Source organism: Ruditapes philippinarum, unplaced genomic scaffold (assembly GCF_026571515.1).
Source record: "Ruditapes philippinarum isolate M1 unplaced genomic scaffold, ASM2657151v2 ctg2088_1_1_1_1, whole genome shotgun sequence".
Taxonomy (NCBI): domain Eukaryota; kingdom Metazoa; phylum Mollusca; class Bivalvia; order Venerida; family Veneridae; genus Ruditapes; species Ruditapes philippinarum.
In genome coordinates this window covers 80995-94138 of record NW_026860231.1, presented here as the reverse complement: position 1 = coordinate 94138, position 13144 = coordinate 80995, and the positions used below count along the sequence as shown (strand labels likewise).

Below are 13144 nucleotides of genomic sequence, written 5' to 3'. Positions count from 1 at the left end.
TTGACTTATACAATTGAGTTTAAGTATTTATCCCATGTCCTTAAATAAGTGTGTATGTCTTCCGTGGAGTTTTCTTTCCATCCCATGGGAATATGTGATTTATCAGTCTGACTGTTTCTAAATGCGATCTTGAAAAATGTTTAAATTATTTAAAATGTCATGAACTGGCTAGGATCTTGCCTTAGTAGCGAAATGTCAGCAATACGTTACATGAACGCTACTACTTTGTTAGACGTTGATTTGAATAATATGTCCCATAAATGTATTTACGAAACAAAGAAATATCTTTGTCTTGGGTTATGAAATTCTATGTTCTATGAAGAAACGCATAATCAGTTATGTAATCTATTTTTGCATTGAACAATGTTCAACTGGTTAGCACAATTGAGTCTTGTCTTTTATCATAAAAGAAAGCTTAACTGTTTCTTCATAGATTATTCATCTACAATTTAATGAAGAGACCGCAATATAATATTCATAAACCATACAGAATTATTTTGTTGGCAAATTTTACCGTATCAAATAGAGCAGGTTGAATGATATTTAATAAGGCAATACTGTCAAAATAAAGTTTGTAACCTAAAAAATTAGGATTATCTCGTGTTTAAAAGGGAAGCATCTTTGGTTTTGTATATACAATTAATAATAAATGAAATACTACAGTAAATGGAAAGACAATTTGACATTACCGGATATGAAAAATTTATAATTCATAAATAAGTAGAACTCACAAATATTGATATGTAACACGAAATAAAAAAACTATACTTTTAAGTAATTACATTTCCCTATTATGTAAATACATTTCCATATAATCGGTTTCATAAATAATACATGTGAATACCAAACTATTACATTTTAAAGAAGAAAAATTTGTATTGACAATGTTTGAATATGTACCATGATATTAGTTATACATTTAACCATTCAAAACTAAGATAATTCTACAGAAAATTGGTAATTATACTTAATCCTCAGACCAATAGCTACTGAAATAAATTTTACACAAATCAAACGCCCATCTTGCATTTCGATCACTCATTCAAGTTCCATATATAATAGACAGTTAACAGGTGACAAAGCAGATCACACTGAATTTGGTTTGGTTTGATAAAATATTTCATTAAATGTACCTTTTAATAAGAAAAAAGTAACTTTTTACTTCTAGTACATTGAGTAAATTCCCACATAGGTCTTTTTACGTTGAGCAGTAAAGAATAGCGTGGTGTGTTTATCAATACCGGGAGCAGATGCTAGCTTTATCCTTAATATGTTTTATTGTCATTTACAATAAGAATGGCATCCACCTTTCAATTATAGCAGTGTACAAGTATACAGATGTTGGCAAGGAGGTTGATCCCAGTGTGTGTGTATATATAGTATTTATAGCTTATGAAACACAGGGAAGAAAACTTTCATTGTTAAGCAAATCTCTATGTTTTCAAACAGTTTACTTTTCTCATTATGAGTGATAATGGTTAAAATAAGAAAAAAACACAGCATTTTATACTTTATTTCTGTATTCCTTATTTTTGTTTTAACAGAAAAAAACACTATCCTACCATACAAATGAACCCAATTACCTTAAAATTTGATTAAAAACAACATGCACTGGGTTTGCTGTCAGTTGACTTAGTTTGGATCCATTTCTTTCTACAAACATGCCTTAACTGCTTACAACCATGCAAACAGGTACTTCCGTCCATAGTAATATAGCACATGTTTCATGGCATCAGAGGTTCCTGAACCACACTCTATATTCAATTATTGATTTGTACTTTAAAGATCTTTTATGTTTCGTTACTGTTTTCATTTGCGAAATTCAACCGATTCTTTAATCAGGAAAATCAATATCCACAGTCAATAATAGATTAACGTAAGGATAATTATGTTGAAGAATGTCAAGTCTACATAGAGACTAGACATGCATGCCATAAAGTTTCCAAAGCCTATCTTAATTGCAGGAATAAATGTCCTTTAGCCGAATAGCCGTTAAAGTGTGTAAACTAAAACAGAGCCATTTATGTCAGTTCATGTCTGAACTCCGTTTAAAGATGCAATAGGTGCTGTCTGATCGTTAGATTTCATTTATTCAACATTAATTTCAAATACATATTCAGTAACTATAAACAAAGTGTTTGTGCTGGTGAACCATTATGTTAACTTCAACATTATAGACAAAGTATTATACAGTCATGTAGGCCTAACATCTGTGACCTTGCTTTTTCGGTCGCTGAACTGTTGATAAAAAAAACAATTATTATAATATTCCTCGAGCCTACATGAAGTAGGTATCAATTATACAAGCTTACATACTTATTACATCAATGAGACATTATAGATGAAATCGATTTACATCATCCTGTATATTTAGAGGTTTGATTGACAGAATTGGCAATTAGTACGTTCTGAACTTTTATCAATATTGATACTTCTTGAACGTGCTAGCCTTGTAAAGATTAGTCTTATGAAAGTCCTTGGTTGCTTGGGGAAATTAGTTCACAGCGACACTACACTGTTAATAGCATATGATGTCCCTCTAGATGTGCTGGTGGCTGAATACCTAAGATGCTCCTCAGAGAGCATTATATCAGGTACACGCATGCACCTGAGTAGAATTTTGTAAAACAAATTGAATTTTTATAGCTAGCTTTACATGAAATAATCCAAAGTCCGTTATGGAATTCATACCTACAGCTATGAGTGATTAGTGATAAAAGATTAACGACTTTGACTTTGACTGTTTGGTCAAGCACTCCCGTAAAAAAATTCTAAAAAAAAACTGATTGATTTCCAAAACGCTTATTAGCACCGCCTTTATCACAACATGTCTTATGTAATGAACTAATTGCTTGTTTAGTTCAATCCTTGTTAACCTATGATTGCAAATATAAACGAATTATGTGTTTTTGATTTCGTCCAAATAATTTTGATTATATTAGTTGTGAGGTAGAAAATGTTTAAGGTAGACCATGGGTTATGGGCACCATAAGGAACTGTAAAATTGACAATATGGACAGTTATATGTCTTCAAGGTCACCTGTATGCAAAATTTAAATAAAATTTACCGTGTGGTTTATGAGTTATGGATATATATATTTCTGAACTGAGACTTAGAAGGGCTTATTTTCAGAAATGAGGAAACTCTAAATAATCTGTAATATCATCATTATAGAAACTGTTTTCAAAGTTGGCCTAAAATTTCTTAGAGGTATATTGGTTGATCATGCGAAATATAAAATACTTTTACTCTACAGTTTTTATTTTATTAAACTTTGAAAATATCTGGTATCATATATGCTATAAATTTTGGCATTATTTAGCAAATAAATACCTACAATAATTATATTATTTAAATCAAACCCTTTTTTCTTCCATAAGGGATCAGAGAGATACATAAATGATGTTAAAAAAGAAAAGAAAAGTTGCCCCTTCTGAGTTTTGAACCCACGCCCCTCAATTTCAAAGTAGATGGCAAGCAATTCTAGCCTATTTGAATACTCTTCAAAGTGGAGGTAATGCATTACCCATGGTCTATCTTAAGTGCAAAATTTAAAGAAAAAGAAATTTAGTTTTACATTGTTAGATAACCCTTTGTTACTGGAATTATTTCTTTTCTCATTTTTTAAGACATTTGATACATTGAGTACATGCAGTTATTGAAAAATTCTAAAAAAAGACGTAGGTGGTTTATCGTAAATTGACAACACGTCAAATCAAACTTTGAAGCATTCTTAGATTAATACTCCTTTAACAATTTTCTCATATAAAGTTGGTCTTTAAATTATGTATATGAAAATGCTTTACAATATGTTTTTATACTGTAATTGTCTTTCATATTAATATCCCCAAAAAAGAATTTGTTATATTTTAATGCATAAGAAATGATATTTGTTGAATAAATCGATATTTGAGGGTAGAAAAACATCTTTGTATCTTGTTTATATACACTGCTTTGCATTATTTAGATACCTCTGAGACTAATTTTGTCTAGCAAATGCGAAAACATCGCATTTATGACCGCCATATGAGTTTAATCACAAAATATTGCGTGCACAAACCTTTCAACAAAAACATGAACACACACAATACAGCTAGGGGTTAGTGTTTTATACCGAAAATATCAAACAGATTAGTTTGCTGTGAGGCAATAATTTCTATCTATGATCAATTGTCTTGCAAACACTGTTTTAAGCTATTAATTATGTAATGTGTCGTTTGGTAAAAAGCTTACTGGCGCCTTCAAGAGCATGTGCATTGAAGAATTAGATTGTCTACGCCAAACATGCTTGCATAAACCTGCTTACATAGCAGATTTGTTTTCATAAAATACTATTCAAGGAAATACATAAGTAAACAATCATTTATACCTCCTATATATTGATTTTCAATTTTATTATGTATGTGAAATACTAATAGAATATTCATCATCGCTATGGAAAATCTAAAACCCATTAGACTGATTATTATTTTATTTATTATCATTAATCATTGTAATTGTTATTATTGCTTTTATTTTTACTACCATAATTATAATTATTATCATTGTTGTTATTATTAATCAAAATATTAGTTTTATTATTACTTGTTTTATACTTATTATCATACAATTATTATTATCATTGACTGTCCTAACATTTTCCGTATAATAGGTAGTCTAAAGAAGCTGACAATATTTTATGTTATTCGTATGAGTACAACTTAAGGGTAAAACCATAACTAATATTTGATACTATATATACAGTATATATTTTGTTAAGGCACTTAAAAATGAATTAACCATCGATACCAGAAAAATACACTATTATAATATTATATGCACAAAAACTGTACAATAACCACTACATGTAACTCCATATAACTTCTTATACTAGCAAGTAAAACATATTGTAAGATAATATAGAGGAAAACTGAACAGTACATATTCAAAGGTCAGACCAATGTACAAATTAATGTATGCAACAACATAAACCGCGTAAACACTAATGTGTTTAATTAACAATAAAATATGACGAAAGCTGTTTTTGTCATGAAAAATTTACCAATGGATCCATGTAAACAATAGTTCAGTTCACATATATATATATATATATAAACATATATCTAGCTTATAAAACTTTTCTTGGCATTACAGGCGCCACTAACGATACTGTGACGCTACCGCCAGGTAATGTATAAATGACAAAAGTGTGTTATTGTTGTTTTTGGCTTTACTCGTATCAGTAAGTTTGTTACTGTTGCATAACTGTGTTTTTGAATTTAAAAGTTTATTTTTTAAGCATATGAAACTATAAGCTTTTATACTCATGTGTACAATACAGTCTTACATACAAGCAAATCTGGCAAAAAAAACAAACTTTTTTTACATGTTTGACTATCCGAAACATCTACATGTTTGACAAATTAGGACAAATGATTGACTGCTTTCAAAGTCAGTACCGTGACAACATACAGTCACGACAATTCTGTGAAAATGCATTCGTCAAATAATCTCAGAAATGTGTACAAAAACATTTCGCCATTGAATTTAGAAATTAATGCAATCATATATACACTGCAAAATAAAAATAAAACAAAATCAATTACCACTATATATCTAATAGAAACATTTGAATATAAGTATATGTGACTCTTTAAATATTTGCTATAACAAAAAAGTTTGAAAGGTTTTTTTATTTGTGTTGTGTTGTTGTATTCCATTTATTGACATAGTGTGAAAAAGCATATCATAATTATGCTTTGTAAATAAAACATAAATATTTGTGCAAAATATTATACAAAATCAGTGTTGAAGAACTGTAACATTCATCTTTAGTACTTTAATAATTTTAAAGTCAATCTTAAAGAAGTGTTTTTTCTTCTTTTTAAACATGTTTTTTAGTGAAATGTGAATTGAAACATTCATATGACCCAATGACCTATTCTATATTGGTGCAGCGTTAAACCAATACAAATCAATAATAAGTTTCTGATTTTAATTTATCGTTCTTTCATTTCCATTTTTCCCGATGGAATGATATTATTACGATGTCTTTGAAAAATTCTAATTGTACAGGATACTTCTTGTAAGAAGATTTGTCTCTGTTATCTATTTCATTGTGACTGTAGCATGAGTGATAAAACAAACTGTAATAATCTTCTTGCTGTTCAATGTTATATCAACAAAAGCAAGAGATTTCCGTTAGAACGCTTTTCCTCTTTTATAAATGTCATGATGTTAGTGCCGTCTGAAACATTTTCCTTTCTCTGCTATCTTACACCTTTTTCTGCAGTTGACGTTTTTAACATACTTTATTATCAAACCCGCTACCAACTAATTACATATATTTTGCATAGTTCATTAAATTTCTTTTAATTAAACATTTACTCATTGTTCTTTTAAACATATACATGTATCTACATATACACATTGCAAATCGTTGTCAAATAAATACCAGAAGCAGACCTATATAAGCATCAGTTTATAGTCTGATGCTATTTCATGCATTACATGTGTTGTAAACTTGTATCTGTAAATTGTGAATGTCTATATTAGGCTTATTTGAAATAAACTACGTTTAAACTATTTAAATGTCAAAACCTGTTCGACTGTGACATGCTTCATGTTTGTCTGCATTGTGGTACTGTATGACGATATAGTAAACATTTTTAAATATCTGTTAATAAAATTCCATCAACATTTGTACAAGTAAGTTTTCATTGTGTGTTTATATAAACTGAAATAAATGATTTGTATTAATACCGACTATTATTCTTTATCATTTGAATAAATCCATAGACATTTGCAAAATGATAAATGAAAATAACATGAAAGACCTTATCAAGTATTGTTCGTACTCTTATTTTTTTGTCAGTTAACTATACACCAATTGCAGGAGAACGATAGCGGTGTAATCTTATTGTGTTGCCCTTTTAAAATTCGCATACTACTCAGGAGAACTAGTACAAATCTTACCTGAAAATATTTGAAACTATATACAAAAACATTCAAACGAACCACCCCCCCCCCCCCCGAAAAAAAAAAAAAAATGTCAGTCATAAATGTAAGCATAATGGCATTTATTATAATTCATAACAACAAACACACCACAAGAACATATCATACTATTAATCATTTCGGGGAAGAGCGCACATTTTAGTTGATTACTTCAATATTGGGTGACTGTTCAAGATCGAAAGCATGTCCATATGGAAAACCCCTCCTTTAAAAAAATGCAATGTATAGATGTTTGCTTTTAAATGGAAAGTCAAAACATAATAATTTCCCCACATTTTTAACTCCTTAATTAGAACATTTTTCTATGAATACAAAACGTAATATTGTTCAATTTGTGTATTTCAGTGCAAGGTTCATCGTTGTGGTCAATATGGTGGAACTACGATGGCATTTCCGGTCCATCTATGTGGGGATCCATGAACGGAGAGTGGTTCATGTGCAGCAAGGGTAAAAATCAGTCGCCTATAGATATTGAACCAAACACGTTGCTGTTTGATCCGTCTTTGAAACATATAGAAATTGAAGGTGATATGGTGAGGATAAGTTTATGCCTTTGAAATAAACTCTTTATCAGAAATAGTTTAGTATGTTACATACAGGAGATAGTTAAATTGTTATTGATTGTTATGAATATTCATAACTTGTAAAATGATATTCTCGGCTTAAAAAAGACTTTTCATTATTAAGTCACAACCAAAAAAATGTTCAATTGCTATTTCTTAATGACAAACAAACAGAATTTGTTCTATTTTCAGTTATATATATATTAAAGTATGATGTACACAAAACACGCAATGATGACTTATCTTTTCAAATGAATTTGTTCGTCGATAGCATTAACTGCCATTACAATAATTATGTTTTGTTTCCAAAAGATGAGCGGCACTCTAATCAACAATGGCGTGGACTTGACATTTGAAGCAAATGAGACGAGTTTGTATGCACCCGTTAACATAACACTTGGGCCTTTATCATACAAATATACAATATCACAGATAAAATTCCATTTCGGGAGTTGGGACGGCATGGGTTCTGAACATTCCATCAATAAACAATGGTTTGACGGAGAGGTAATTACTGATAAGAAAATTTGCCATTGTTGTTAGATTTTAAATGTTATGATAGGAACAAAAGATGAATTTGAACCAAACTAAATCCTTATTTATATTACATTTTACATTTGTGTTTTTGAATTATTTTGAATTTGTTTCTTTAACATTGATAGTATTCAACTTTAAATCAATTTTATATAGAATTTTTTTTTTCATTAAGTTATTATTTTAGTTTCAAATTAAGGAATTTTAAGTTCAAAAGGATAATTTGAGCTAGCAATAATCAGGTTTCGTTGTCATTATAATCTTCAGACTTAAAAGTTGTACGCTGTGAAGAAGAAAAAATAAAATAAAAGAAAACATTACGGTATACCATTTCTTTGAACAAATTTTGCAAGTTTTTCTTTTGTTTAACCATTGCAAATTAAATATTTTACAGGTTCAAGTAATAGCCTACAATTCAGATGTTTATAAAAATTTATCACATGCAGAAAAGGCTCCTAGAGGGGTAGCAATAATAGCAGCATTTTTACAGGTATGTAATTTTAGATTTTAAGTACACACCAAGACGAAGAATAAAAACACATACAAAATACAAGAGTACACATTTTTCCCTTGTTCAGTAGTCAATCAAATGATAAAACTGTAACATTAATTGATGTAAAATTTTTAAAGATAAGCGTTGTTGAAGAAAACAAACTACTTGTAATATTTGTTAACAAAAGGAAACCAAATTAAAGATTTACTATGCTCATCTTTGGGTAAAATATTTTTATCGCAGAAATGTATTGAAATACATGAAATTCTTACTGAATATGTTTAATTTGAATAAAAAAATTAATAAACTATGTATTAGAAGCTGTATTTCCTATTATTGGTCAAGTCAAGCTGGTCTTTTCTTAAAAAACTGCCAGTTTTTTTAATAATACTATATATTCATATTGTGACCACCTATAGTGTGTAGAGTTAAAAACATGACATATCTTCTTTAAATGAAGTCGAGACATGTTTATTTTATACATACAAAGTGACTGTGTAGCAATTATCAATATTTTCAAAAACTTAATTTGAGTATAGTATATCTTTAAGATATCAGCTAACATTATTGGTGTTTAAAACGCTCTTTTAATGGTTACGTATAAGTCATATAGCAATTATTTATCTTTACTGGTGGAGGAATTCCGTGCATCATTTCAGGAACAACGCGCACCTGAGTAAAACCACCGACGCATGTGAAAGAATCCAAATTCCTACTCAAATTTAGAACCCACTGCGGTGAGGGGCAAGTGGTTAATTTTTCGGCCACGGCGCGCCCTTAAACCGTTTATGTCAGATAAAGCTATAGAATTATATGAGATATATTAAAACATAAGATATCAGATGCTAGTAAACTCTTCTTAAAGGAAATTTATATTGCATCGATACAAATATTAACATTGCGTCATTAATTGAAAAGCTTATAAATGTGGGTTTTATTTAGATGCATTTGGAAGTTTAATGGTTATAATATGTTAATAATTCATAGTGTAACTAGATAAAATTTGCAAGTGATCATAAGAAGGTATCTTTATGTTGGCATATATATGTAGTACGCAAAATCGCGTAAAAGAACCCCTGCCCTCAAGTAAGATTCTATTCTCTACCTGTATCTACTTTTCAAACGTAATTTATACATATTAACTATTTAAAATCGTGTTAAAATTTAACTAATACTGTAAAAAAAATTTATTTCTTGCAGGTTGGAAAATATAGAAATAGAGACTTTGATGTTATATCAGAACTGAGTAGAATAGTATTATATAAAGGTAATATCCAACAATAATGGTAAAAGCCAATTGATGAAAACGAAAGTTTACATTTTCAAATTTTAGGATTTAACAGTATACATGATAATGGTATAATCTGTACTAATCAATCTGTTATCGTCATTAAAAACACTTGTAAAATATACTAGATACAAAATAGATTGTGAGGGACACTATTTGTGTGATATAAGAATATGGATGTTGAGTTTCATTGAATTTCAAAGCATATGTTTAACTATAACAATATCACCAATCTGTTGACGTTTTCCTTTACAACACGTTTTTCCTTATAATACTATTTATTTAATTAAAGCAAACAGAAATAGAATTGCAAAGAATTATATGATAATTGTGTTTACTTATGTTACAAATTTACAAGCTTTCTAAATATTTTATTTTCCATTTTTCAAAATGTTTTGCTTCAAATTTAATACAAAGCCATGAATTGTTTTTCAGGTCAAAGAGCAAGATTAAAACATTTTAGCATCTTATCATTCCTACCTAACAAAGAACATTATATAACATACGATGGTTCGTTTACTCAGCCTGGTTGCTATGAAACTGTTACTTGGATGATTTTAAATAGACCTATAGGAGTAACTCATGAACAGGTAGTTATGACTTGTTAAATATGAGCCGCGTCATGACAAAACCAACATAATGGGTTCCATGGTCAGGATCCATGCTGTTCGCTATCAGTTTCTCTACTTGTTATAGGCTTTGTAAGCGAGCAGCATGGATCCTGATCAGACTGCGCGTATGCGCATGCTGGTCTGGATCTATGCTGGTCGCAAGCTCATTACGTTGGTTTTGTCATGACGCGGCTCATATGATGTATCATTTGGGCAATTTCATAGATTTGTAACAAATTTTAACACGTTTACCATTAAAAGTTATTTTCCTAAAATGTTTAAAGAAACAATAAAGAAAATAAATATAGTGATATCGATACATTAGTAAAGAATTAACTTTACACTGTTCGGACATTTTTTTGCGAAAAAACAAAAACATTTAAGATACTTATCATGATTTTTCACCAACATGGATGAACGAAAAAATATATAACACCCATTTGTTAAATTTTATCTCTGAATTTATTATGCCCGAACAACCAATGAGCGTGCCGTGACGACTATTTACAGCAATGCAGATATTCAATTCATTAATATTAATTTTGTGTACCTTCACAAAAGCATTATTTGTATTGTGTTAATTGTACAATTATTTTATGGAAATAATATTTTAATAAATATTTTACAGCTTGAGTTACTTCGTAATTTACGTCAAAGAGATATACAAAATCCTCAGTCGTTCATGGCTGACAATATTCGTCCATTAATGCCTTTAAACCGACGTACAGTTAGAACAAATATCAATTTTGTAAGTATACTATATTTGTCTTGTGCTTTACTATGTTGCTAAAAAGTATATGTAGCACGGTTCATTCAATCAGGTACGTATTTTTTCTCAGTCTTTGAAGAGCATTCAGCACGACAGTATTCTATGTTAGGGGTACTACATGTATATGTTTCTTCAATTTAAATTGAAGTTGGTTTTTTCACATCTTATCTATGATATTCAGGGTTCAAAACTTATGATCCCCTTTCAAAATTCCATTTTGTTTAGTCCCGCCCATTATTTTCCCGTTTAGGGCACAGGCATTTATTTTACTTGGGGAGCATACGCCGCTTTTCATGTAATGGCACTAACGTGTCACATTGAAGGTTCTATGATCACTGCTGTATGAACACATCTGCGGATGTTTCAATGTTTTATCATTTTATGCATAAATGTTGAATACTGCTTAAGCCGGTGTTAGAGGGCATGGACGGTAACTTGTTTTTCCAGTACCGACCACGAACAGGCTCAATCAAATCGAGCCAGATTTTTTTTAAATTTTGTCGTTTTGTGCGTTCTTTAGTGATTCTTTATTCTCTCTATGTTTTTGCTCTTTTTTAGTTGGGTGGTTTCTTCTTAAATACTGTGTACTCAATCTCAGGATGTGATACGTTGTATAATGAACTTTGTTTAAACCCGGTGTTTTATTGGGGCGTGTACTGTTGCAAACGTTTCTCAATAATTCTATGTCTATAGAAGTGATCATGATTTAAAAAGTGCATGCTTATTTCTCGGTATATCTGTTCATGACTTTTATTGATTTATTTATATCATGCTTCAAGAAAATAATTTCCGTTTCAGTCACTACATATTTTTCTAGTGTAACAGGTACTTCTGTACTTTACAAGTTATGCTTGTACAAATTTTTGACACAATGTTATCACATAATTTATGCCAAAATATTACTGCATCGACAACATTGTAGAAGCATAATCGGAAAAGTAGCCTTAAGTTATTATTATTAACTATTTCCTGGAATAATGTTCTTTATTCAAATGTTGGTAGATGTAATAAAAGGTTTGCAAATATCTTGTAAGTCACACGTACTGTCGATAGTAGCTAGTTACACAATATTACCTCCAAGAAATGTTACGTTATTACCCACCCTGAGAGCAACGGAATTAAAAACATATAACTAAAATCACATTTCTAGTATATTTGAATGTGTTCATGACAGACACAAAAGAAAGAAATCTCACGAAAATGACGTGAGGTAGATATGTTGACTCAATAGTATTTGTTTTGCAATTAAACTTTCTAAATTCGCTAATTATCTTGTTCTTTACTGTAACATATACATATTCATATTTATTGTTACAGAAGCGAGGATGTTCAATGGAACAGGACATGCATTACCAATGTACGTAAACATTTGTATATACAGACGTTTTGCAATAATTACGGGTACTATGTGTTAAGCTATTCAAAGATACATGAACATGGACACTTTAAATTTCTTCACTATATTAATATATTTAATAACGATGTCCTGTTTCTAGACTACAGACTTAGGCTTAATAGTAACACATTTATACATATAACTATCTGCTAATTATCTAGTATACAAACATGTTAAAACAATTTGATATTAATCATACTAGCGTATGTTTTCGATATTGATAATTATTGTAAACGTAATTTGATAATTTTTAATTTTACAGTGAATAGTAAAATAAGGATGAAAAAATGAATAAAACCGGTGTGTTCTTACCGACCAGCATTGAAATGAGTAGAAAGTCTGGCAACCATAATGATAACTTGGTGAAAATGAAAGATTTGATATTCACGTGACAAGTACCTTTTCCGACAGCTAAAGAAAAACATCTGGAATGGTCAGGAAAGCAGCCAATATGAAAAATATGATATGATTAATGGATTGCAAATGTTAACAT

At 29.9% G+C, this 13144-nt stretch overlaps 1 protein-coding gene across 4 annotated transcripts in view; it reads left to right on the top strand.

Moving 5' to 3' along the window:
- LOC132759307 (carbonic anhydrase-related protein 10-like) overlaps positions 1-12645 on the top strand; it is a 44574-nt gene extending 31929 nt beyond the window's left edge. For 2 of the 4 annotated variants that reach the window (XM_060751056.1, XM_060751058.1), the window contains exons 2-9: positions 5135-5167; positions 7343-7530; positions 7873-8067; positions 8489-8584; positions 9788-9854; positions 10311-10465; positions 11115-11234; positions 12573-12645. In XM_060751056.1, the coding sequence (XP_060607039.1) occupies positions 5135-5167; positions 7343-7530; positions 7873-8067; positions 8489-8584; positions 9788-9854; positions 10311-10465; positions 11115-11234; positions 12573-12620 (902 nt within the window). In that variant the 3' untranslated portion in view covers positions 12621-12645. The remainder of the gene's footprint in view (positions 1-5134; positions 5168-7342; positions 7531-7872; positions 8068-8488; positions 8585-9787; positions 9855-10310; positions 10466-11114; positions 11235-12572) is intronic. The other 2 variants (XM_060751059.1, XM_060751060.1) reach the window with 1 other exon arrangement.
- The last annotated feature ends 499 nt before the right edge of the window (positions 12646-13144 follow it).